The sequence below is a fragment of the Leptodactylus fuscus genome, chromosome 1 (genome assembly GCF_031893055.1).
Source record: "Leptodactylus fuscus isolate aLepFus1 chromosome 1, aLepFus1.hap2, whole genome shotgun sequence".
Classification (NCBI taxonomy): domain Eukaryota; kingdom Metazoa; phylum Chordata; class Amphibia; order Anura; family Leptodactylidae; genus Leptodactylus; species Leptodactylus fuscus.
In genome coordinates, this window is record NC_134265.1 from 93,724,764 (window position 1) to 93,751,284 (window position 26,521).

Below are 26,521 nucleotides of genomic sequence, written 5' to 3' on the forward strand. Positions count from 1 at the left end.
AAAAGCCGACAGCAACTGGCAATTTGGATCAGTGGTTAACAACAAAGGACAAAGACCTGCACTCCGCAGGACAAGGATGAAAGAGCTGAACAGATTTTCAAATTTAATGAAATTTCTGGGAAAGAAAGATGAACATTGTTTAATCAGACTGCGCTATTTACTATTCAGGTAAACGCTGCACAATAAAGAACGCAGGCAGGAAATGTTTTCATCACTTTGAACTTTGCTCTTGGAAAAGCCCTCTGATAATACCTTGGACAGCAAGTGACATCATGACCAGATAAGAATTATGCTTAACCCCATCCCGCCGTGGGCATTTTTCAATTTTTGTTTTTGACCCCCCCAACCCCATAACTTTACTTCTCAGCTCTCAGAGTCTTAATGTTTGCGGGACAAATTTTTCTTCATGATGCCACCATTAATTATTCTGTACAATGTACTGGGAAGCTGGAAAAAATTCAGAATGGGGGGGGGGGGGATTTAAAGAAAAAGTGGATTTGTCCGAATTTCTTGCGGGTTTTGTTTTTATGGTGTTCACTGTGCATCCAAAATGACATGTCACCTGTATTCTATGTTTCGGTAAAATTCCGGTGATATCAAATTTATATGGTTTTATTTGCATTTTAATCCCTTAACAAAAATCCAATACTGTGCCAATTTTTTTTTTTTTTCTAAAAGTCGCCATTTTTTGACACCCATAACTTTTTTTATACTTCCATGTATGGGGATGCATAGTTGTTTTTTTTTGTTTTTTTTTCGGGACCAGATTTTAGTTATACCATTTTGGGGAATTGGTATTGCTTTGATCAATTTTTAATAAACGGTACAACAGGTTTGATAACCAGCATCATTTAAAAAAAAAAAAAAAAAAGAGAACAAACAAAAAAAGTGCACGCCACTAAGGGAACAGTGCAAATGCGATAATAAAATCAACACAGGTCATCAAAACAAACAAAAACACATTACAAAATCAGAAAGACAAGGGGGACACTAGTAGACAAAGACAGGACAAGACACCAGTAAGGAAAGACTGGGAGAGTTCAATAGACCATTGATTCAAATAAACACAAAAAGTTTTTAGATGTGACAGCTTACTCACGTATCCCGGGTGAAATATACATTCGCTGTGTGGTTAATAGGGTATGGGAGATGCAAGCATTTCAAGAGCCTCTTGGCCAGCAGCAATCAGGGATAGACCTATGAAAGGAATGGAGAAGAGCTGGCGTGTGGTACAAATGCATTAGCATTTTGAAAAAATTATCTTTGTGGACAAGAACAACTTGAGGTCTTAAACCCTCTATCCCAGATAAGCGACCAGTCAGCTTCCGAAATGGGTTGACCCAGGTAGGTCTCCCACCGAGACCTATAAGGATGCCTGGGCAAGACCTCGGCAGTGGGGTCTGATAAAAAACGGTATATGTCCGAAACTAACCCCTGTGTTCCAGTACCAGCCTTGCAAAGTCTCTCAAACATCGTAGGGGTGGGCCCAACTGATCCCCGAAAAACCGAAGACGCATAATGGGAGATTTGAACATACGTGAACTTGCTGGATCCAGGGAGGCCAAACCTGGACCAGAGCTCAGAAAATGGCAAGAGGGTCTGGGTCCGATAATCAGTGATATCAGCTAACCGGAAAAGGCCAGCCTTCAGCCATGGCCTAGCCACGGGTCCAGCGAATCCAAGTGGGAAATGAGGGTGCAGGAGGAATGCAGTCATTCAGGAGTTAGAGGAGGAGATGGGGAAACGGGCCAAGCCGGTGCGCCAGACATTCCTAGTAAGCACCATGGGGCCTAAGAGGTCGGCTCCAGGAGGTGAGTACGGGTCGGACCAAATCAATGAGCTAGGGTGGTGAGGGGCCAGCCACAACTTCTCAATCTCCATCCACTTAGAGTATGCATGAAGAGTGGACCAAGCTGGGATCCTATGCAATTGGAAAGCCTAATAATACAATATTAAGTTTGGAAAGGAAAGGCCACCTCGAGATCTAAGGGTCATCAAAACATGATGGGACAACCCCCGGCCCAAACAAAACGAAGAAGCGAGCTCTGTAGCACCCGAAGGTCTTTAAGAGGGACCGGTATAGGGAGGGTCTCAAACAGATAAAGTATCTTAGGCAGCACGGTCATCTTAACTGCAGCTATGCGGCCGAAAAGAGACAGAGGCAAACCCTGCCATCTGACAAGAAGGGACTGTATATGTCTATAAAGCTGGGGAAAGTTTGCCTGATACAGCTGAGAGTAGGACCCGGTCAGGAGGATTCCTAAATATTTTAAGGAGGAGGACTGCCAAGTGTATGGGAAGGAAGCTTTGATCACTTTTTATTAAAATTTTTGTCATAGGCAAAACAGTGAAAAAAATGGCAGATTGGCACTTTTGACTTTTTTTTCCGGCTACAGCATTTTATTTGTAAAAGAGGTAAAACGTAATAAAAACCAATATAAACCTGGTATAACAGTAATCATTATGACTCGCTGGACAAAGCTACCATGTCATTTTTAATGTTGAGTGAACACCATAAAAACAAAATGCAAAAAATTATGATAGAATTGTGTTTTATTTCACATCAACCTCCAAAAAACGTAAATAATAAGTTCTCATTTAGCTTAGTTTGGAATTTTGGAAGACTGGGAGGCAAAATATGCAAAAGGTCACTGAGCATTAATGTACAAACTACCCTGTGTCCTTAAGGGGATAATTGTCAATCTTAGACAACCATTTAACATTTGATATAACATTTTATGATGAATCAATGTAAATATGTTCTATCGATTGGAATCTAAGTTTAAATAATTAAATGTAAGTTAAATATAGACTAAGTAGATAACCATATATGACGCCTCACATGAAGAAAAAGCAGCTGGTTACTGATTAACACCAAGGGCACCTTTAGGTGGTGTCTACAATGAACTCCAATTTATACCTCAAAGAAATGCACCAGTGCTAGATGAAAGCAAATTTTAGATGATGACATAGATGGCAGGATAAGGCTATTTCACACAAGAGTATTAGGGTAGGTTCATATGGGATTTTTTGGTCCAGAACCTGACCAAACATAGGACTTTTTCAAACATTTCTAACATAACAAAACAGAAATGTTACCGAAGGGGCAGTAATGGAAAATGAATGCTACTGTAGATCCAAGCAGATGACCAGCTGCGATCCCATCATGTGGCCATGGCTTTTGTGTGATTTTTAAATGGATTCTATCATTACAAAAACTGTTTTTAAACTAATAGCACGTAGGAATAGCCTTTAGGAAGGCTATTCATCTCTTAGCTTTATTTGTAGGTCCGCAGTTTGTAAATTTTTCTTCTTTTCTTCATGATGCTAATTGTGCTTCACCATGCTCGGAACGCAGTGTTGTCATCCATTGTGGTGGTCTCGTGTAGGAAGAGGAGAAGAAGCGTCAGGAGCTGAAGAAAGAGACGGGGCTGGAATGGATGACAACACTGTGCTATGAGCACACAGGGAACGCCCCTGTGTTTTTTGAGCACAATTAGCATAACAAAGAAAAGTAGAAAAATTTAAAAATGGCGGCACTAACCTGCAAAATAAAGGTTAGCGTGAATAGCTTTTCTCAAGGCTGTTCCTCTGTGCTTTCCATTTAAAAGGTTTTTTTAATGATAAAATCCCTTTAAGAAAAATTTAACACAAATGTAATTTGGCGACATTTCTGCTCCTGTATTATGTCTGCAGAGCAAGGTCCAATTCTTGGTCTGATCACCAAAATCAGTGATCATATCTTTAGTTGTGGCAGGATTTGTGGCTGTCAGGGTAAGTTCATACGGTAAGTTCATACCGGGTAGCCGTGACTGAAAGCCAGTGCACTGCACCGGCATCCAGCTGCGCACTATGCTCCGGATTAGGCTCAATGAATGGGCCTAGTCTGGAGGAGGGTGTGTCTTCAGGCCGAAGAATGAGCATCTCTCTTCTTCTTCCGGGAGCCGGAACAAACTGACTCCCAGAAAAAAGACCTGAGCAGCTCCCATTGATTTCAATGGGAGCTGTCTTTTTGGTCAGGATACTCAGTGTGAATTTACCCTCAGGGTCCATTCACATGGAGGAAAATGGTGAGGAATTTGGTATGGAATTTCAGCGCTGAAAAAAAAGTCTCCCATTGACTTCAAGGGTCCATTCACACAAAGGAAAATGGTCTGGAATTTGGTGTGGAATTTCAGTGCTGAAAAAAAGCGTCTCCCATTGACTTCAATTGGCTCTTTTTTCTGCTAGGGGTCCCCTAAGGCTAAGTTCAGATGGAGTATTTTGGACTGGAATCTGAGGCGGAGGCCGCCTCAGTTTCCAGTCCCAAAAAATGGGGTAGTCGTGGTGAGCGAGGTAGCAGCTTCAGCCTAGTTATGCTGTCCGCCAGCAAATTACATCTCCTGGGCATGACTGACATCTTCCTCGAGATGTTAGGGAGTTATGGAAATGTGAGGCAGATGTCAGTCAAGTCCAGGAGGAGTGATTGTCAATGGGAGAGCATCACTAGGCTCAAGCTACTCCCCCGCCCACTGTGACTTCTGAGGATCATTTGCATAAGACTTTTTATTCCTTCAAACATTTATAACTTCACAACACAGAAATGTTACAGAGGGGCAGCAATGGAAAGTGAAATACCTCATTCGGCCACAGTTACTCTGTTGACGGAAATGAAAAAGTTAAAAAAAAAAAAAATTTTCTTTGTTAGACCATGTTCATATGTGTATCGCAGGCAAACATAGGGTACTATGCCAGACCCCTTTAGAAGTCAATATGTGAGATGGATTTGGCACTGCTTGTGGTTTGTAAATAAGCTATGTCTTTTTCTGTGGTTTTCTTCATGCTATTAAATCTATAGGAAATCGGTTGCTTTTCTGCAGCTAAAATTAACATGCTGCAATTATCAAAATTCCCTGCAACCGCCGCTATACAGTACACAGAGCTGCAGCTCCACTATTATTACATGAATAGGAGCAGACGAAATGCAGTCCCAGTCTGATCTTTGCAGGTCCAGGTATAAGGCCCCCACAGATCAGATATTGTAGTCTTATTCACATGTCTGCATATCACGTACATGTGGGGATCCCAATTTTTCATATATCATTCGTTTTTCACAGACCAAGAGACAAAGTAAAGAAAATTATACAAAAAAAGAAAAGTTGATCTGCTTCACATAGAAAAGAGGATCAACCACAGACAGCACCCCACCCACAAAGGAGCAGGGTGGGGTTCTGACTGAACAGCGCAGACCTCACAAGTGGATGCAGACATGTGAATATGGCTTTAGGCTAAGGCCGCACACTGCGGAAAAGCTGCATTTTTTTGTTGCAGTTTTTTTGGGGGGTTTAGCCAAAGGCAAGAGTGAATTGAAAGGAATGGTAAATATAAAAGAAGCTCTTATACTTATCCATTTTACTAAATTCACTACTGGCTTTGTCTCAGAAACAAACCAACAAAATCTGCAACACAAAGAGCGGCTTTTTGTAACTAATGTTGCACACAGCATTGAATTCAATGTCAGTGAATAAGGGCTATTCTCATTACCATTATTTTAACATCCATTGTAATGTCAGGTCCTATTTTTGTTCATTTTCATGGGTCCCTCCATACACTCAAATGTATGGGGTAACAGTGAAAATAGACGAACCTCAGGTGCAAGGCAGCCATAGAAAAATGGACTTTTGCACAGCTGTTGTCCACCTTGGTTGTCTGACTGTAGCCTTAGGCCTCATGTTGCGGAAACACAGCTTTTTTTTTTTCTTCTTGCATATTTTGCTGCCTTTTTTTGAGCCAAAGCCAAGAACTGCTACTAAAGTAATGAGAAATATCTAGGAAGCTCTTATACTTCTACCTTTTGCTCAGTCCACTCCTGGCTTTGGTGTGAAAAACAAAAAAGAAAACCACACAGCTAAATCAGCTATAAAAAGCTGTGTTTCTGCAATGTGGGCCTTCAGCCTTCTACAGGGTTTTGGATCTGCTCACACCTGTGTCAGAGACTTTGCGGAGCCTCCATTGAAGATTCCATGACGGTTAATAAAACACTGCAAGTGGCTCATATAACAAGGGGCAATTTGACATTATAGGTTAATGGAGTCTTTCGCATGCTGTTGTGTGACTGCACAATATTGTGACTGAATAACAATATAATAAGAAGCCACAATGTGATGTAAAACCACACCTGGGCAATGTTAGGCTCAGTTTACAATAACGTCATTGACCCTAAAGTATTGTGAGGGACCACATTGAGTTCATAAGGATTCTAGTACCAGGACCACTGACTGAAATACACAAATGTGGACAGAGTCCTATTCGTTGTCTTTAAAAATGAACCTCTTGTATTAACAATTACAAACAGGCTGATAGAGCATGGCCTTCTTCACCTGACCGTAGTGACCTTTAGGGTATGTTCACACGGCACAATTAGCAGTGCCGTCGCGGCATTCCACTCCGATGAGGCCCAAATGAATAGGCCTAATCGGGAGGGAGACTCGCGCTGTGGCTGATTCAGCCGCGGAATCCGAGGCAAGAAAGGTCATCTCACCCAATTTAGGCAGCAGATTTTGAGGTGGATTCTACGTCAAAAAACTCCATGTGAACTGACCCTTACGGTCTGTCCACAAATACTGATCTGCAAAAAAACATGTCAGTATGTCATCTGCAATCGCGGATATGATCTGGTTCACTTGTCTGTCCTACAAATGGGGACAAGAATAGGAAGCACTTACACTTTACGACACGGCGCAAAAAATGTGTGTCTAGGTCCGTACTCTGCAATTGTGGATAAATGCTATAGAGAGGACTAAGGAACACTACAGGCGAGGAAGACAGCCGAGTCACTAGCCACTTAGTGCTTTTAGTGTAGCAGCCCACAATGGCGCTCGGTGACAGGTGGTCGCCCCCTCAGCTAGCCGCTCGCCCTCCACCCCTCTTAGCATGCAGGACAGGCAGCTCATCCTCACAAAGAAAGCGCAGCTGCTTTGTGCGGCCTCTGTAGTCCCGGGCGGGCTGGGGGTTGCTAGGAGCCGCTATTTATTCAAGTCCTATTATCAGTATAAAGAAGCGGCTTCAGGCTCACACACAGCTCTCTGCACGGAGGTTACCTCACAGCCTGCCGCCGGGGAGTGAGGGGTTAATGCGAGCGCTAATAGCACACAGGATTACACGGCGTCCTCTGTCAGGTATCTCCTCGGTAACTGCTGTCTAAGAACTGAGCCCCTCCTGGGAACTTTCTCCATTGCCGAACACACAAGGTAAGGAACATGCGGAGGAGCCGCACGGGAGACACGGAAAGCCGCCTCATCTAACAAGCAGCGCTCTGGGAACTGCGTTACTGGGACGACGGGCTCCGCCTGGCTCACTGAGGTCTGACTGGTCAGCAGCCCCGCACATAGGACGGAGAGCAGCTGCAGCTGGCGGCCTGCCCGGGCTGTGCACTCTCATGCCGGGGCTGACAGCCGCTCACTAGACCAGGTAACGTCATGTCTGTCATTATGTATGTGGCGGCTACTGTGCAGGGCTCACTGACTGCTGCAATGTGACCGGCTGGCTGCACATCGCTCATTGTGGAGGTATCCATACATCTCCCAATAATTGTATAGGCAATTTTAGTCTCACTTTTAATATTTGTATTTTTCCCAATATGGCCCCTATATATATATCACTCAGGCTTGTCGTCAGACCTGCAAACCTGTTCTCTCATTCAGGAGCCAAGGAAAGTTGGTGACCACCCTGTTACCCTGCTGGTAACATTGTTACCGGCATTACAGAAATGGCTGGAGCTATGTACCCCCCCCCCCCCCCCAATCCTTTACAGAAATGGCTAGAGCTATGTACCCCCCCCCATCCTTTACAGAAATGGCTAGAGCTATGTACCCCCCCCCATCCTTTACAGAAATGGCTAGAGCTATGTACCCCCCCCCCATCCTTTACAGAAATGGCTAGAGCTATGTACCCCCCCCCATCCTTTACTGAAATGGCTAGAGCTATGTACCCCCCCCCCCCATCCTTTACAGAAATGGCTAGAGCTATGTACCCCCCCCCCCCAATCCTTTACAGAAATGGCTAGAGCTATGTACCCCCCCCATCCTTTACAGAAATGGCTAGAGCTATGTACCCCCCCCATCCTTTACAGAAATGGCTAGAGCTATGTACCCCCCCCCATCCTTTACAGAAATGGCTAGAGCTATGTACCCCCCCCCCCATCCTTTACTGAAATGGCTAGAGCTATGTACCCCCCCCCCCATCCTTTACAGAAATGGCTAGAGCTATGTACCCCCCCCATCCTTTACAGAAATGGCTAGAGCTATGTACCCCCCCCCATCCTTTACAGAAATGGCTAGAGCTATGTACCCCCCCCCCATCCTTTACAGAAATGGCTAGAGCTATGTACCCCCCCCCCCCATCCTTTACAGAAATGGCTAGAGCTATGTACCCCCCCATCCTTTACAGAAATGGCTAGAGCTATGTACCCCCCCCCCCATCCTTTACAGAAATGGCTAGAGCTATGTACCCCCCCCCCCATCCTTTACAGAAATGGCTAGAGCTATGTACCCACCCCCCCATCCTTTACAGAGATGGCTAGAGCTATGTACCCCCCCCATCCTTTACAGAAATGGCTAGAGCTATGTACCCCCCCATCCTTTACAGAAATGGCTAGAGCTATGTACCCCCCCCCATCCTTTACAGAAATGGCTAGAGCTATGTACCCCCCCATCCTTTACAGAAATGGCTAGAGCTATGTACCCCCCCCCATCCTTTACAGAAATGGCTAGATCTATGTACCCCCCCCCATCCTTTACAGAAATGGCTAGAGCTATGTACCCCCCCCCATCCTTTACAGAAATGGCTAGAGCTATGTACCCCCCCCATCCTTTACAGAAATGGCTAGAGCTATGTACCCCCCCCATCCTTTATAGAAATGGCTAGAGCTATGTACCCCCCCCCCATCCTTTACAGAAATGGCTAGAGCTATGTACCCCCCCCATCCTTTACAGAAATGGCTAGAGCTATGTACCCCCCCCCCCATCCTTTACAGAAATGGCTAGAGCTATGTACCCCCCCCCCAATCCTTTACAGAAATGGCTAGAGCTATGTACCCACCCCCGCATCCTTTACAGAAATGGCTAGAGCTATGTACCCCCCCCCCCCCATCCTTTACAGAAATGGCTAGAGCTATGTACCCCCCCCCCCCATCCTTTACAGAAATGGCTAGAGCTATGTACCCCCCCCCCAATCCTTTACAGAAATGGCTAGAGCTATGTACCCCCCCCCATCCTTTACAGAAATGGCTAGAGCTATGTACCCCCCCCATCCTTTACAGAAATGGCTAGAGCTATGTACCCCCCCCCCATCCTTTACAGAAATGGCTAGAGCTATGTACCCCCCCCCCATCCTTTACAGAAATGGCTAGAGCTATGTACCCCCCCCCCATCCTTTACAGAAATGGCTAGAGCTATGTACCCCCCCCCCCCCATCCTTTACAGAAATGGCTAGAGCTATGTACCCCTCACCGTCTATCCTTACAGGTGTACCCTACCTGCTGGATAGACATTTATTACCTTATCCCTGTTGCATGGAATCCTTGCACCCACCCACTTCCTCCACTATTATCGCCCCTTTTTTTTTATTGCACTGCATTTTGGCTTGTGGCGTTTTCTATTGCTTTCTAACCATAGGCTTCTCAGTAGTTGAAAAATGATAAGAAAAAACAGACAAGTTCCACTAAGGCTGGGTTCACACCTGAGCCTGCTCTCCGCTGAGGGATCCCGGTTCCCATTCCACTTGAAAAATACGGAGCGCTTTTCTCACCAAAATTTTTTTGTCATTTTTGGGCGGAAACTGGGTGGACCCCATTACAGCCTATGGGTTCCACAGGCTTCTGCGGGTAACTGCTTTTTTTTTAAGCAGATTAGGTTTCCGTTCAGGGGGTCAACCGGTATAATTTGAAGAGGAATTTAAGATGGCTTTGCAAATTGCAGCATGTCAATTATATCTACGGAAACGCTGGCGGCTTTCCCGTAGATCTAATGTTAAGAGAAAGTCTGCAGAGGAAAACTCTGTGAACTTTCTCTTAAAAGCGCTGAGCTTGGGTGTAGGGCCCTTTATCCCACTGTGCCAGTTGGTCACTGTTGTTGTTGTTGTACATGAACCCTCAAATGTACAGCACCATGGAATTAACATAATAATGTAATACACCATGGAATTAATGGTACTCTATAAATAATTAATAATAACAGAAGAGAAACGTCGAAGTGATTCCTCTTATATATTTTTTTTTCCCAAGCCATTCCTGACTTTGGCTCAAAAAAACGCAGCAAAATCTGCAACAAGAAATGTTGCGTTTCTGCAATGTAGGGCATTATACTTAGATTGGGGCCCCACGTGGCGTAAACGCTGCGGTAAAAACTGCCGTGTTTAATAGAGATGAGCGAGTACTGTTCGGATCAGCCGATCCGAACAGCACGCTCCATAGAAATGAACGGAAGCACCTGGTACTTCCGCTTTGACGGCGGCCGGCCGCTTAACCCCCCGCGTGCCGGCTACGTCCATTCATTTCTATGCGAGCGTGCTGTTCGGATCGGCTGATCCGAACAGTACTCGCTCATCTCTAGTGTTTAACAGTCAGCGCAAAGTGGATGGGATTTTAGCTATTTGTCAGAAAAATGCGTGCAGTGGAAATGCTGCAATTTCCAAAACCACCATGTTTTTTGAAATCTTGGCGTATCAATTATACCTACGGAAAATACCTATGTATTTTCTGTATAGGTATAATTGAAGCAGAAAGTCCACATAGGAAAACTCTGCAGACTTTCTTTTGGAAAAACTGCAATGTCTTTCCACCTGAGTTTTTCCTGCACTGCTTTTGTTTTTTCAAAATTTTTATTAAATTTTCATAAAGAAAAAGACATACAAACAAGTATGGTATAAACATTAAAACGAGAAACCGTACAATAGTTTTATAAACCTACAAAAGTAGAAGAAAGAGTTCCACAGAACGCCGCTATGACATAGCAGAAATAACACATTGGGTACAACATGAAAAAGAAAAGAGATAAAGGGATGAGGGAAAAGGGAAGGACCAACCTGCAAAGGGTTAATTAACACAGGTGTTGGTAGAAATATGTGTGGCAACATAAGTAGAGAGAATGAATGAATGGAGTAAGCCCAGGAAAGTAGAATACATTTAGTTAGGAACCAGGGATTGGATTATGAGGCAGCCATGAAGCCCAATTGAGATAGAAGTCCTTGAGCTTGCCTTTCTGGCAAACAATCATGTGTTCTTGTATGCAATTAGTAGAAACAATAGATAGTAGTTCAGCAAGGAATGGGATGTGAGTGGATTTCCAGTGGCGAGTGATTAGTAGCCGGGTGGCATGAAGGAAATGGCAAGTAATTGTACGGGATGTAGAGGAGACCTTGTGAATACCAAGCAGAAGGAGAGCCAAAAGGGCAGAAACCCTGATATTGCAACAAATATATCCATTGATGTTGGCATGCCAGAAAGGAGCAATGTACAAGCAGTTCCAAAAGATATGGAAAAGGGAGCCAATTTACTTACACTGCTTTTTGACTGTAGCTTGCTACGTGGGGCCTTAGCCTAAAGGGATTTTCTGAAGGGGAAAAAAAAGCCAGGGTCAGGGACTGTTGTATAATACTGTAAGGAGAGTTACAGCTCTGGAGCTGTCCGCCACTCCCTGTTTCTGGCACTTAAGTGCTAGTTCACACTGGGGAAGTTGGCAGCGGATTTTGACGTGGAATCAACCTCAAAATCCACTGCCAAAAAAGGGCTCCCATTGACTTCAGTGGGAGCCGCTCACTTCTTTTTTCCACTAGCTAGTAGCGGAAAAAAAGAAGTGAGCTGCCCTATCTTGCCGCGGTGCGAGGCTCCAGCCCATTCATTTGGGCACAATACATCGCGGAATGCCAGTGCACTGCATCAGCATCTGCGACGGAATGTGTGCACGTGGACTTCATTTAACTCCATGTGAACTAGCCCTAAGAGATGTCATTTATTGATTTATTTATATTCTTGCTTATTCTATGCTTTGAAACAGGCATAGGGTCAGTCCTGTCAGTGACTCTTTCACTGTATACTTGGACCTCTTCCATGGCTGTATGAATGTTTCTTAGCATAGAAAGATAAAAAGTTACACTTAAGGGGGCAGACTTATTAAGACTGGCAATAGTAACGCCAGTCTTTATAGTCGCAGAGCTAACTGATGGTGTTCCTCATATATGACCAAGTGCACACCTCCTCAATAAATGAGGCACAGCCTCAGCTAGGCTGTGTGCCAAGGGGAAAATGGCGGGTGCACTTTACAATTATACACATTGAACCTCATTTTCTATGTTGATATTCAAACACTCAGGTTACAAGCAGACATGGACAGACCAAGTACATACATTCTGCGTTCTAGTCATTATTGCAGTTAAAACTGCATGAACCCAGCCTTTTGTTGTTTTATTTTAACCCACTGTTGATTTTGACTGCAAAATCTGTATTGAACATATAGAACATACATATTGAACATATAGAACATGTATAGATCATATGTCCTTCCTCTAGTTTAGTGGCTCACAACACCTATGTAAAGGCTTCCTCAGTGCCCCATGTGTAGTATAATGGCCCCCCCTCAGTGCCCCAACACTTCGTATAATGGCCCCCACACTTCAGTGCCCCAGGTGTAATATACTGACTCCCACATAGAAGATAAAAACTCACCGTGCCACAGTGGTCAGTATTGTGGCCCTGTATGGCCCCTCCATGCAGCATAATGGCTCTGTGTGGCCCCTCCATGCAACATAATGGCTCTGTGTGGCCCTTCCATGCAACATATTGGTCCTGAGTGGCCTTACATTATGGCCCTTGCGTGGAGGTGCTAATCAATGCCAATTCCATAGCTTCTGTAGATTTTGCCATCATTTATGCCACTTTTATGGCATAAATCATTATTAATGTGCTGCAGTCCTTGGTCTCGCCCATTCTTGTAAGAGGGATAAGACGGGTGAAAAATGACACTTGCAACTATCTGAGTCGCAAATCAGCGATTTCTGACTATTTTGCGCAGAGAGCATCATGAAGACCAAGGAACACACCAGGCAGGTCCGAGATACTGTTGTGGAGAAGTTTAAAGCCGGATTTGGATACAAAAAGATCTCCCAAGCGTTAAACATCCCAAGGAGCACTGTGCAAGCAAACATATTGAAATGGAAGAAGTATCAGACCACTGCAAATCTACAAAGACTGGACCCTCCGTCTAAACTTTCATCTCAAACAAGGAGAAGACTGATCAGAGATGCAGCCAAGAGGCCCATGATCACTCTGGATGAACTACAGAGATCTACAGCTGAGGTGGGAGAGTCTGTCCATAGGACAACAATCAGTCGTACACTGCACAAATCTGGCCTTTATGGAAGCGTGGGAAGAAAGCCATTTCTCAAAGATATCCATAAAATGTCTTGTTTAAAGTTTGCCACAAGCTACATGGGAGACACCAAACATGTGGAAGAAGGTGCTCTGGTCAGATAAAAACAAAATCAAACTTTTTGGCCACAATGTAAAACGATATGTTTGGCGTAAAAGTAACACAGCTTGTCAAACATGGTGGTGGCAGCATCATGGTATGGGCCTGCTTTTCTTCAGCAGGGACAGGGAAGATGGTTAAAATTGATGGGAAGATGGATGGAGACAAATACAGGACCATAATGGAAGAAAACCCATTGTAGTCTGCAAAAGACCTGAGACTGGGACGCAGATTTATCTTCCAACAAGACAATGAAGCAAAACATGAAGCAAACTCTACGATGTAATGGTTCACAAATAAATGTATCCAGGTGTTAGAAGGCCAAGTCAAAGTCCAAACCTGAATCCAATCGAGAATCTGTGGAAAGAGCTGAAAACCGCTGTTCACTGAGCTCGAGCTGTTTTCCAAGGAAGAATGGGCAAGAATTTCAGTCTCTCGATGTGCAAAACTGATAGAGACAAACCCCAAGTGACTTGCAGCTATAATCGCAGCAAAATTTGGCGCTATAAAGTATTAACGCAAGGGGGCCGAATAATATTGCACACCCCACTTTTCAGTTTATTATTTGAGAAAAAAGTTTAATATATCCAATAAATTTCGGTCCACTTCACAATTGTGTCCCACTTGTTGTTGCTTCTTCCCCCCAAAATTAAAATTTGATATGTTTGAAGCCTGAAATGTGGCAAAAGGTTGAAAAGTTCAAGGGGGCCAAATACTTTCACAAGGCACTGTATATTGTTTTTGTAGGCCCACAATTTGTGGCTCACATTTACTGATGACTAGACAGTGTAAACTTAGCCACAACACAAGACACAAACACTACCAGGAAGTACTCAAAATATGAACACAACTTGGAAAAAATATAAAAATATATTTTATTAGTAAATTTAAAATGCCACAAGACAATGCAATTACACCAACCAGGCCTTTATTAGTAATGCATCCACAATCCTGTAAAAGAATTTATGTTTAATGAACACCAAAGAAAACGTGTACTGAGGATATAATATCCATCAAAATGTACCCATGTGTATATAATAGATTGCTGAGTAGCTATATTCAAATAAGGCTCCCTAGTATAAGATAAGGTGATCCTTTAATAATTCCATTCTGGGGAAATTTCAGTGTTACAACAGCATGGTAATACAGGTACAGGATAATAAACAGTAGGCGACACACATAAACTGAGAAAAATACTAGGCATCCGTAGCAGCTAAGGAAGAAAAAGAAAGAAGACTTCAGGATCATTTAGCTCTCTCTCTTCGCTTGGTCTGATGTAGATTATACAGCCTGATCGCAGTTGGAAGGAAGGACTTGCGATAGCGTTCCTTCTCACACTTGGGGAAAGCAGATGGTCACTTACAGTGCTGCCAAGTACCATCAAGGTCTCATACATGGGGTGGGATTTGTTCTCCCGCATGGAGCTCTCCACGGACAGTGTCCTTCTGTCACCCACCACCTGTACTGAGTCCAAGGGGCTCCCCAGGACAGAGCTGGCCCTTCTGATCAGCCTGTCAAGTCTTTCTGTCCCTGGTTGATATACTGCTCCCCTAGCAGGCCACACCGAAAAATATAATGCATATAGCATAGCATATAAAGCCATAACAAGTGGTATTGTCCAAGTGAAGAACATTATATATAATAAGATAAGCTATATCAAAACAATGTTAACCAGAGTAACACTCCTAAGAGACCTAAAGTCAACATAACCACACTTCTAATTACATGGTACATATGAGGTATGCAAACCCATATCAAGATGTAGGGCCCTGGTGAACCCCAACGTACGTTTCGAAAAGCTTCTTCCAGGGGTGAGCTTTTTTGCTGCAAATTCAGAAACTGCTGTGTTTTTTGTAAATTGGAGCAAGTCAAATATATCAATGGAAACGCTGGTGTTTTCCGTATAGGTATCATAGGATCAGAAAGTACACAGAGGACAGCTCTGCGGAGTTTCTGTGAGAAACACTGGTTGAAAAAACAGTGTTTGTGACATGGTCTTTTCTGCAAAATTTTTCAGTCCCACTTTGCAGAAAAGCAGTTTGTTTGTTTTTTTCCTTCAGCCAAAGGCTGTATTTTATTGAGCAGAAGCGAGATGTATAAGTCCTTCACTTATATTTCCCATTTATTTTTTAACCACGCCTAGCTTGGCTCAAAAAAAACAAAACAAAGTAAAATAGTAGGATTGGACTTCATGGACCTCTGTGTCTTCATCCTACCTCATGTATTATGTAACTGTGATTTGTCGAGATGGGAATAACACTTTATGGCTAGAATTATTAATTATACAATTATTAAGAGACTCTAACCTTCACAAAGTTTTGCCTGTGGATTTTGAGACTGAATCCTCCACCCATTGTAACAAACGGGAGGCAAAAACTGTCAAAAATTGTGACACAGTGAAAAATCAACTAGAGGAAAAAAAAAATTCTGCTGTTCATTGAAATAAAAGGGGAAGGCAAATTCCACCTGCAAATTTTTTTTTTGTGTAAACCTAGGATAAATATTTCTAGGATACATTTGACAGGCAGTGTTGTCTGTGCCCCACACTGTCATTTTTGTGCTCCACACGCCTTGTGGGCAAGTGGTACATAATTGGTGCAAAAAGGGCAGTGTGTGATTTTTTTCACTGTGAGAACACTAAGGCTGGGGTCACACAGGGTTTTTTGGGCCAGATTTTGAATCCATATTAGAAGCCAGCTCAAAAAACCGCCTCCCATTGAAATCAATTCAACCAGTCATTTCCTTTTTCCGCGAGCGGGAACAGACCAAAGAAGCCACATGCCCTTTCTTCAGGCGGATTCTACGGCTGATTCAGCCGCTGACGTCTGCCTCGTAACACTCCCTCCCGACTAGGCCCATTCATTTGGGCCTAATCCGGAGTGGAATGCCGCGATTGGATGCCGGTGCACTGTATCCAGTTGGGAATAGCCACCCCTTTCATGTCATTGCCTTGACTGGTTGCAAGGAAAAGACCATTATTCTAATAATAAGTTAGTTCCAGCTGACTTGACCCCACGTGCCCCACCTCCCCACCTGCACTCTTCCTCACTACATATTTAAAGCTTCTTGGATTTATAACCCACTCACCATTCTTTATAGATACTCTAACTCCATAGAAAGTGGTCAGGGGACCTTTCAAGCCGCTGCATCGTATGTCCAAGTTCCTAACCACATGGACTCCTCCTGAGTTTACTCCCAGCACTGAAAACTCTGCCCTTGTGGAGAGCTTAGAGGGTTCACATCAGTACACAACTTTTTACAGGTGCCAGAATTGACGTACCTAATGTTTGGGGGATGCTGTGCTCAAAAATGGGATTTCAATCTTTCTAATATCTTTCTAAGGTCCATCTTTAGCCTCTCAGCATTTCCTGTCGTATTTCTTTTAAGCTTATGCTTAATGCCATTTACAGCTTTAATATTCCTTCACATCCCAAATCAATTGTTGGGGTGTCCTACATGTCATTTACTCAAGTGCTTCTTTATCCCAGTTTATGGGTGTGCCTAGCCACCATTTTGGGCAGAGATGTGCCAGCCTATTACTCAGATATGTTATCTTGGTTTTCCTCTAGAGCCACAGGTTGTGCTGTTCCATGCAGTCCCAGCGGGGCTTATAGTTTCCCCTTTGGACTAGGTCATGCTATTATTATCATCTGCACAGGCTCTAGTCGACTATACTCACTACTGTGATTCAACAAATGCCACATTTTCTACAAATGGACAGGTTGGAAACAGAAGTTTTTTTCTAGTGCCTTTCATTTGTTTCATGTGGAAAACGGTTATTTGTACTTTCCTGTCATAACAGGAAATACAACAACTTGTTACTCTCTTCAGATCTACAGAATGGAGTCTGAAGACAGATATATGACAAGTGCCCTAGGCAAACTGAAAATCCACTAGGACACCAATAAATATGGCATTATTTACTGATCAATTCCATCTATCCATGGGAGAGTAGGGGCTGGGTAAGGGGTTGTTTTCATGTCTACATGTTTCATTACCAGTATAATAAAGCGATGTAACCAGCTTTCCCATATTGAGTCTTTACACTTCGCCTATATACTGTCTTTACTGATCTGATCAATATGCATATTGATAAAATCTTTAGCATTTCTATATCTAATTTTTTAAATAAATAATTGCATGTTTTAGTCCATCCTAAAACTATAGTTATGCTTTAGACCCATTTATTTATTCATGTAAGAAACTGTTAAAAATGTATGAAGAAATGGCAAATAAGAATATAGTTTATAGGAAGTTTATATAAGAATATAGACTCAAGGTCAAACTAAAAGATGACACGTACATATCCTGTATATTTATATTCTATATGGCGTTGTTTGGGTGTCATGTTTATCCTTGTTTCCAAAGTGTAGTAAAAGCATTCTCAGTTGCACTTTATGCTGTAATATACATGCCAATAAAAATAGTAATAGCATTGATAAAGACTGGTTTAGCCAACCTCTCTTTATTTATTTATTTATTTGCACATAGACTGAAAAAAAAAAAAAAAAAAAATATATATATATATACACACACACACACACACACACACACACACACACACACACACACACACACACTTAGTTTTTAAATGGATAGCAAACAAAAAAACAAACAAACTTAAAACTAGTTATTAGTATTCCCTAAACTTCATTGTCCTTTTGCAGTTTAGAACATACAATGAGAAACAGGCGTTAGGGCAAGAGGTATGTACATATGAGGCCTTAGTTGCCTTATGATGGGTCCAACAAGAGTATTTTGGAGTAGCTTAAAGGGGTCATCCAGGCAAAAATGGCCATTGACTTTATTGTTTAAATAGGCTGGGGAAGTGTGTGTGTGGGGGAATCCTACTTTCCTTTGGCGAATGCTCCGATGGCTCGCAGTGCGGTCTGGTCCTCTCTTTCCAGTGTTACCGTGTGGTGGAAGTCCCGCTGATTGGTCTAAGCGAACACATGACCACTGAGGCCAATTGGTAATATCAGCAGAAGGGATCTGTGAGCAGCCAGTGTGAAGTTTCACTATGAGAAGATGCTGTAGCAGAAGGATCGGACTGCACTGGGAGGACCGCCGAGAAACGGGACAGGTCAGTATGATATATATATATATATATATATATATATATATATATATATATATATATATATATATATATATATATATAATTTTATTTTTTTAAATTGGCTGGGAAAACTCTGTAAAGCTGCACTAGATTTTAATGCTAAAAAAAAAACATTGTTTGGCAAAAGCCACGTTTTGAGGAAATGGCATTTTTGTCCATAATGAAAACTGGTGTAAAAAACCCCAAAAAACCTGCATTTCACAGTCCCAGCAAATTAAGATTTAATTTCACACCTTACCCACACATTGCAGAAGAAAAAAAATGCAGAAGTGAGGATATCTGAAAAGTGTAGCATGTTAATTTTAGCTATGAAAATGCTGTGGGATTTTTTTTATTTCCCCTGTTGACATATATGGGGTGATTTGGAAAAAAAAATATGCAGTAATAAACAACTTAATTTCCACAATGGAAAATGGCAAAACAAAATGAAAAACTCAAAGTGCAAAATACATTTTTCTCAAATGCCTTCCATGCCAGCACCACAGGAGGTTGTATCTCCATCCACAACAGGGACAGGAAAAGCACACAGTAATTTTCCTGTCCCTATTAGGGGCATATTCCCCAAAAGAGTAGTGATAACTTCTATGCCATCTCCTACTCTTCTCCTGGCTCTGCCTGATGGTGTCCATAAACTACTGCACATAGAAATTATTTGTCCTGTTTTCCCTTTAGAGATAGAGGAAGGTCATTATTACCATCTGTTTATGGTAAAAAAGAAAAAAAAAATAATCAAGTGGGACATAAATAATTATTAACTTAAAACCATGAAACAAATATATATTGAAGATTCAAGATGGAATCAATAAAATCCACAATTTCCCTGGTAGGGTAGGATCATTTCATGGCCACCGTCAATCTTGAAGATGCATACTACCACATCCCTATTCATCCCCTCTACCAACAATTTTTAAGATTTGCAGTCCAGCATAGGAAGGTGGGGAAACTCTCCCATTTCCAGTTTCAGGCCCTCCCCTTTAGAATATAATCTGCCCAAGGATATTTGCAAAGGTGATGGTAGAATTAGTATCCCTCCTAAGCAAACAAAATATGATGGTTATCCAGATGACCTCTTACTGGTAGCTTGGTCTTATTCTCTTCTACAAAATCACAGATGGCGTCAGACTGTGAAAATATAGGATGGATCATAAATTAGGAGAAATCCAAAATAGCCCTAAGGTATTGCAAAATATTTCTGGGTATCCTGCTCTATTCCTATCTGCAAACATCTTTTCTTCCATCAGACAAGATAGTGGCTCTAATATCCAAAGTTATGGTCTTTCAGGGGAAGACAAGAGTATCTATAAGAGAAGCAATGTCAGTACTGGGATCAAAGACCCTTTTTGTCCAGGCAGTACCATAGACTCAAGCTCATTCAAGAAATCTCGAATCCATGGTGCTATGAAATTGGGACAAAAATCAGCTGTCATTAGACAAGCAGGACTCTAAGTCTCACAATGTGAAAGCCTCCCTTCAATGGTGGAAGCAGACCTCAACTCTACAACAGGGAATACCTTGAAACCCCTCTCCAGTAATTCAAATTACTACAGATGCACACATATCAGGTTGGGGAGCAATCCTCTCTCAGAAAATGTTATAGGGGTATGGCCTTTGGCTCTCCATAGCCATTCCTGGGCAGAGAGACACCTAAAATTCATTTTGGCTCTCCATCTAAACAGATCTTGCCAAGTATATTTTGCCATATCCGCCTCAAAATCCTGACCGAAAAGACGGCTCCCATTGATTGATTTGGTCAGTTCTTTTTTCCGGGAGCCGTTTCTTCCGTCTCGCAATTCAGCCTGAAGACACTCCCACCTCCCAACTAGGCCCATTCATTGGGCCGAATCCGGAGCAGAGTGTGTGACTGGATGCCTGTGCAGTGCACCAGCATTGACGCGGCTACCCATTTTTTGGTCCAGAACCTGAGGCGGCCTCTGCCTCAGGTTCTGGTCCAAAAACCCTGTGTGAACCCGGCCTAAAGGTCTGTATTATAGATCAGAATGCACCCATGTGCATGAGGCTTTAGGGTTAGTTCACTTGGGAGGAATTTGCTGCAGATTTGCGTAGTGGATTCCATACCTGAATCGGCTTCAGATTCCGCCCAGATTTTTAAATGGGAGGCAGAGATCACAGAAGGACACTGAAAAGCCATGATTTCTGCTGCTTGAGACTCCCTGCTGACTAGGCAATTCATCTGGGCTTAGTCAGCAGCGGAAAGCCGCAACTGAATGCTTTTGTTCTTCATTGGCATCCCATCTTGTGTAACCAGTGGCCAAAAAACTGTAGAAAATGAGGATTTCCTCTTCGTTTCCCTCCATGTAAACTTACTCTTAGACTTTATTCACCACAAATGTTAAAAACGTCTGTTTTTAGGTCATCAGTATTTGAGCATCTCACTCCCGGTCCCTATCTTTTCTATCAGCCTTCAGGTAATAGAAGGAGCGCTACAGCTTACTGGAACCGTCGCTATGCAGTGGATCAGTCATTAGTATGAAACTTTGCTTTACGGACAGAAAACCCCAATCATCCATATTGTCTGCATGTTGACTCATACAGTGCGTGCTGTTTGTTGTTTTGTTTTGTTAATGCCTAATAAATGTAACGCTAGAGTTTAGCTGTCGCCTTATATGTGTCCTCCATATTGTTTTTGCACTACTTGTGAAGATCTGAAAGGTCATTAATATATTAGATTACGTTTTTTCCTTTTATTGCTTAGGGTATATAATTAAATGATGTCCTTCTTTAAATGCAAATTGTCACCCAAGTTCATGGTTGACAACATATTGAAATTTTCGATTCTATTGGGCGTTTCTCAAAGCTGAGGTGCATTCTGGCTTAAAAAGGTGCAAGTTATAAATACAGCGTAAAAGGATCACCATTTAGGCCACACCCTTTTTCTCACCAAAGCGCAAAAGTGGCGAGAGAAGCATTTCAGCATGAAAAAAAAGTGCAAAGGTTTCATAAATGAAGTGTTTCACAGAGAGAGACCTCAAAAAGGCGCAAGTAGCTTAATAAATGTGCCCCATATAATTTTTAATTTTGCACGTTTCTATAAATTTATTTTGCCTCATTTCTTATTGACATTTTGTTCATTTTCCAGGTAAATACTTGAATCTCTGCACAGAGATGGTTCGACGACAGCGAAGTTTTGTGCTCTATACTTTGTTTTTGTCAGCGTTTGGGCTTTTTATCTACTTTTACAAAGATTCTAGAACAGGTGTTGACCCTGTTGTCCTTAGAAAAGCAGATCCAGAAAAACAGGACTATGTCTTCTGGGCTCCTCCTTCCAAAAAGGTCACCCAGTGTTATCCCAATGAATCTGCTCTCAATGTTTCCTCCACATTTCCTGAACTGCACCGCTTATTCTTGATGTACAAACACTGTAGGAATTTTTCAACTCTTATCATGCCTAAAGAATGTGAAAAAGATACCTTTTTAATATTGGCCATAAAGTCTCTTCCTATTAATATAGATAGGAGGATCGCTATAAGAAATACCTGGGGAAAAAGGCAAGAAATTGAGGGGAAGAAGATCAAGTTGGTGTTTCTGCTGGGCAAGACTGAGGCCACTGTCCCAGCTCAGTCACTGGACCAACTCTTATCCTATGAACACAAGGAGTTTAATGATATCATCCAGTGGAATTTTATAGACAACTTTTTTAATCTCACTCTAAAGGAGCTTCATTTCTTGAGATGGTTCACTGAAGAATGCTCACAGGCCAGCTTTGTTCTGAAAGGTGATGATGATGTATTTATTAACACGAACAATATTGTAGAGTTCCTCAAAGAGATGGATCCAGAACTTGATCTTTTTGCCGGGGATGTTATTAGTAAAGCGATTCCTATTAGAAACACTAAAGTCAAATACTTCATTCCACATGAAATGTACAATGAGAGTCACTATCCTTTATATGCTGGAGGAGGAGGCTACTTAATGTCCAGAAGGACTACCCAACGTCTTCGAAGCACAGCTGAAGCCATCGAGCTCTTTCCTATTGATGATGTTTTTGTTGGCATGTGCCTTGAAAAGATGAACGTGACTCCACAGTTTCATGCAGGTTTCAAAACATTTGGTATTCGGAAACCTGTCAATCCATTCGATCCGTGTTTGTATAAAGGGCTAATGGTTGTTCACAAGTTAAATCCTACAGAAATGTGGATCATGTGGACTCTAGTGAGCGATGAAGAGATGCACTGTGCACAGTTAAAAAAGTCTTTATGAAACATGAACATTTATATTTTGACGATTCTCTTGTTAAAAAAAAATGCAAAAGACACATCCACAATTGTATAATTTTGCAAATATTCCTACCTGAAGTGCTTTGCTTGAAGATGAAAAAAAAAAAAAGGATTCTTGAAGGTGTTTCAGATCCAGATGGGGGGCACCAATTGTAATTTATCTCTAGTTAACCAGTCTTCACTGTGGTTCCAGAGGATATAGCACTTTAAGAAATTAAAGGGGTTTACCATTTCTATAAATGTGATCTGTCTTAAGCATTGTTTTGCTGGGGATCCAACCTTTGCAGAAAGGGAGAGGTTATCAGACTCCTAAGAGGAAAGGCTGTCTCTGTAGTACTTGTAATCCATGCTGCTGTGTATAGTACAGTAGCTTAGCCTCATATACTTCAACATGACTGAGCTCAAATACTGCAATACTGTGGTTACCACAGTGATGCACCGCAGAGTAAGGGTCCATTCACACGGAGGAAAATGGTGAGGAATTTGAGCGCTAAAAAAAAAAAAAAAGCCTCCCATTGACTTCAAGGAACCCATTTTTTTCGGCGCTGAAATTCCACACCAAATTCCTCACCGTTTTTCCTCCGTGTGAATGGACCCTTATAGCAAATATCTAACTTGTTTCTTTCTCTTCAATAGCACTTGAGCCTCACAGGTTAATCATTGATGCTGCAATGTTACTTCAAAGAAAACGCTTTAAGAAATCACATTGGACCTTGTTTTAAAAACTCTTACATATGCAAAACCTGTGCAACATAATACAACCATTCATCTAATATACTGAACGTGAGAAGCTGATTTTAGGGCTAGCTAATGTGAATGTATTAAAGGCTTCTGTCAGTATTCTGTACTGAACCGATCGTGGCGCTTGTGTTGTCTGCATCTGGTGGTCAGAACACCGGCTCTGATATTTGTCACACACTAAAAGATAACATTGTTAAAAACTAACTAGAATTTTTTTAAATTAATGGTTCTGAAAGTCTAATAAATGTCTTACAAATTCTGTGGACGTGTCCCCTTATACATAAATGTGGTGTCTGGTATTATCCTGTACTATAAGAATAAAATAGGCAGCCAACAGCAGAAATATTTCCTGCAACACACTGTGAGATCTGACATATCTGTATATCTACTGTAGAACATATATATAACAAGCAAGCTTAGGCTAGGTTCACACCAGCACTCTGTCTCCGCTCTGGGATTCCGTTCCCCCTTCTGCTTTTACAATGTCTTAGCATGTCAATTATACCTGCCGAAACGCTGGCGTTTTCTGTATAGGTCCACAAAAGGAAGACTATGTGAAAGTGCAATGAAAATTGCTGTGAAAAAAGTGAAGCGCTTTTGCCATGTTTTTTGCTAAATATGGCTTTTTTTTTTTTTTTTTTTTTTTAGACTGTTTAGTTAAAGGGATTCTACCACTAAAACACTTTTTTTTCTAGTTACCACGTCGGAATAGCCTTTAAAAAGACTATTCGTCTCTTACCTGTGGAAGTGCTCTCCTCCGCGCCGTTCGTTCAAAATACCGGTTTGTACCGGTATGCTAATGAGTTCTCTTGCAGCGATGGGGGCGTCCCCATCGCAGGAGCAGCGATGGGGGCGTCCCCATTGCAGCTTGAAAACCGACCGCAGCGCCGCCTCTCTGGTCTTCTGTATCCTCCCCTTGCCTCTTCAGCGTCTGTCGGACGCCTGCGCAGTATGCTCTCTGTTCGGCGAAGATTGCCGAACGTACTGCGCATGCGCGAAAGTGCGGTGCCCGCACTATGGCTGGGACCGCAATTTCGCGCATGCACAGTACGTTCGGCAATCTTCGCCGAACAGAGCGTACTGCGCAGGCGTCCGACAGTACGCTGAAGAAGCAAGGGGAGGCCACCGAAGACCAGAGAGGCGGCGCTGCGGTTGGTTTTCGAGCTGCAATGGGGACGCCCCCATCGCTGCGAGAGAACTCATTAGCATACCGGTACAAACTGGTATTTTGAACGAACGGCGCGGCGGAGAGCACTTCCACAGGTAAGAGACGAATAGCCTTTTTAAAGGCTATTCCGACGTGGTAACTAGAAAAAAAAGTGTTTTAGTGGTAGAATCCCTTTAAAGTTTAAAGGGTCTGATGCTGTTTGAAAAATCTGGCGTACTTCAACCACTTATTAGTTGGCTTAGGGCTCAACAAAAAAAAAAATAAGCCAAAATTTTGATGTGTTTTTTGGTTCAGTTTCACACATTAAGCACCACCCTTTTGGCAATCCATGCCCATTTCTCCCTTAGGCCTGCCTACTTTCATACAAGGCACAGAAACTAAAATAATAATAATAATAAAAAAAAAAAAATTAAAAAACAAAAATTGGCAGACGTGTTACACTTAGTTTTCAAACACACTCTACATGCAGTTATTTTGGCTAGACACACAACCATAACCACAGTCTTGTGGGTAGGATTGCTCAAGTTTGTCTGCATTGTGGCTGAATTTCCACTCCAAGTCACAAGATTAATATTACAATATGGTCTTGGTAAGTTAAACTAGACATGAACATAATGTATTTATTGTCTTGTTTCTCTACACATTACTGGAACAGCGATTGTTTTTATGCTGAATACTGGCCACTTCTATAAATTGCCATTGCACAGTCATAATCGCTGGTTTCTTGAGCTGTAATTCTTATTTTCATCAAGCTTCATTCTCCCCTGAGAAGCTGCATGTTATACTCTGCTGTTTATCAGGTACAGGTACCTGATCTGGTAATGCAGATTTAGGCAGTCGTGTGCATGCATGTTGGCTCATTTTTTTTTTTTTTTTATGCACATCTTACTTTATTTCTCATTTGGACAGATCAAAAAGATTCCGCCGTAGAAAAAGGTTGTCCAGTTTAGAAACAAAAATATTTACATATCCAATTCAGAATCAACAGATAAGGGTCCACTGTTTAGGTTTATCATCTCCTGACCCAAGGGAAGATCTGGCTCTGGACGACCTCTCCTTTCCTGCATTACACAAGCAACCCATTGATTTGTATACAGACAATATATGTGCGGTGCAGGCCCATTGTAAAACTTACCGCCAGGTGTCCCTACAGATTATAGCCAATGGTATGGGGACAATGATTTGTTTATTCTCAAGGAATGCATCTAATAAGTAAGAAATATACATTTGAAGGGGTATTCCCACCTCACATACTCACCAGTCTTCACTGCTGTAAAATCTTCTTTCTTCCTGGTTTCTTGCATCATTTGGTGGGCGGGGTTTCACATGCAACCTGCCGTTTAGCTCTGCCCCCAAATTAGCGTGTAGCTCCGCCCACCCATATTGGACTATGAAGTACAGGCAGCAGCAACTCCATTCTGTGTTACATACAGAGACTGCCTGTCTCTGCCATAATGAACACAACTTAATTAGCTAACCTGATAACTGGGAGAACAGAAGAAATGAAAGCATCTCCTCTATCTGAGTGCAGGGAGCTAGGTCACGTGGTGTAGACACAGGAATAGCTGGAAACACAGGCTCGCTCCCTGCACATAGCCCCTCCTCCCTCCCCCCTGAGAGCAGCAGATACATCACTTGACTCATGAGCAGATAAGTCAGGGCTGTGGTCACAAAGAATTGAATAAAGTAAGATAGTGGACAAACAAAGCAGCTTTGCTGAAGCAGTGTATTTAGGAAAAGTCTTACATCCACATTA

At 42.3% G+C, this 26,521-nt stretch overlaps 1 protein-coding gene across 1 annotated transcript; it reads left to right on the forward strand.

Moving 5' to 3' along the window:
* The first annotated feature begins 7,377 nt into the window (after window positions 1–7,377).
* On the forward strand, window positions 7,378–22,858 carry B3GNT4 (UDP-GlcNAc:betaGal beta-1,3-N-acetylglucosaminyltransferase 4). Its single transcript, XM_075273740.1, has 2 exons — window positions 7,378–7,449; window positions 21,719–22,858. Exon 2 carries the CDS (start codon window positions 21,745–21,747, stop codon window positions 22,837–22,839), a length of 1,095 nt encoding a protein of 364 aa, XP_075129841.1. The 5' UTR covers window positions 7,378–7,449; window positions 21,719–21,744; the 3' UTR covers window positions 22,840–22,858.
* The last annotated feature ends 3,663 nt before the right edge of the window (window positions 22,859–26,521 follow it).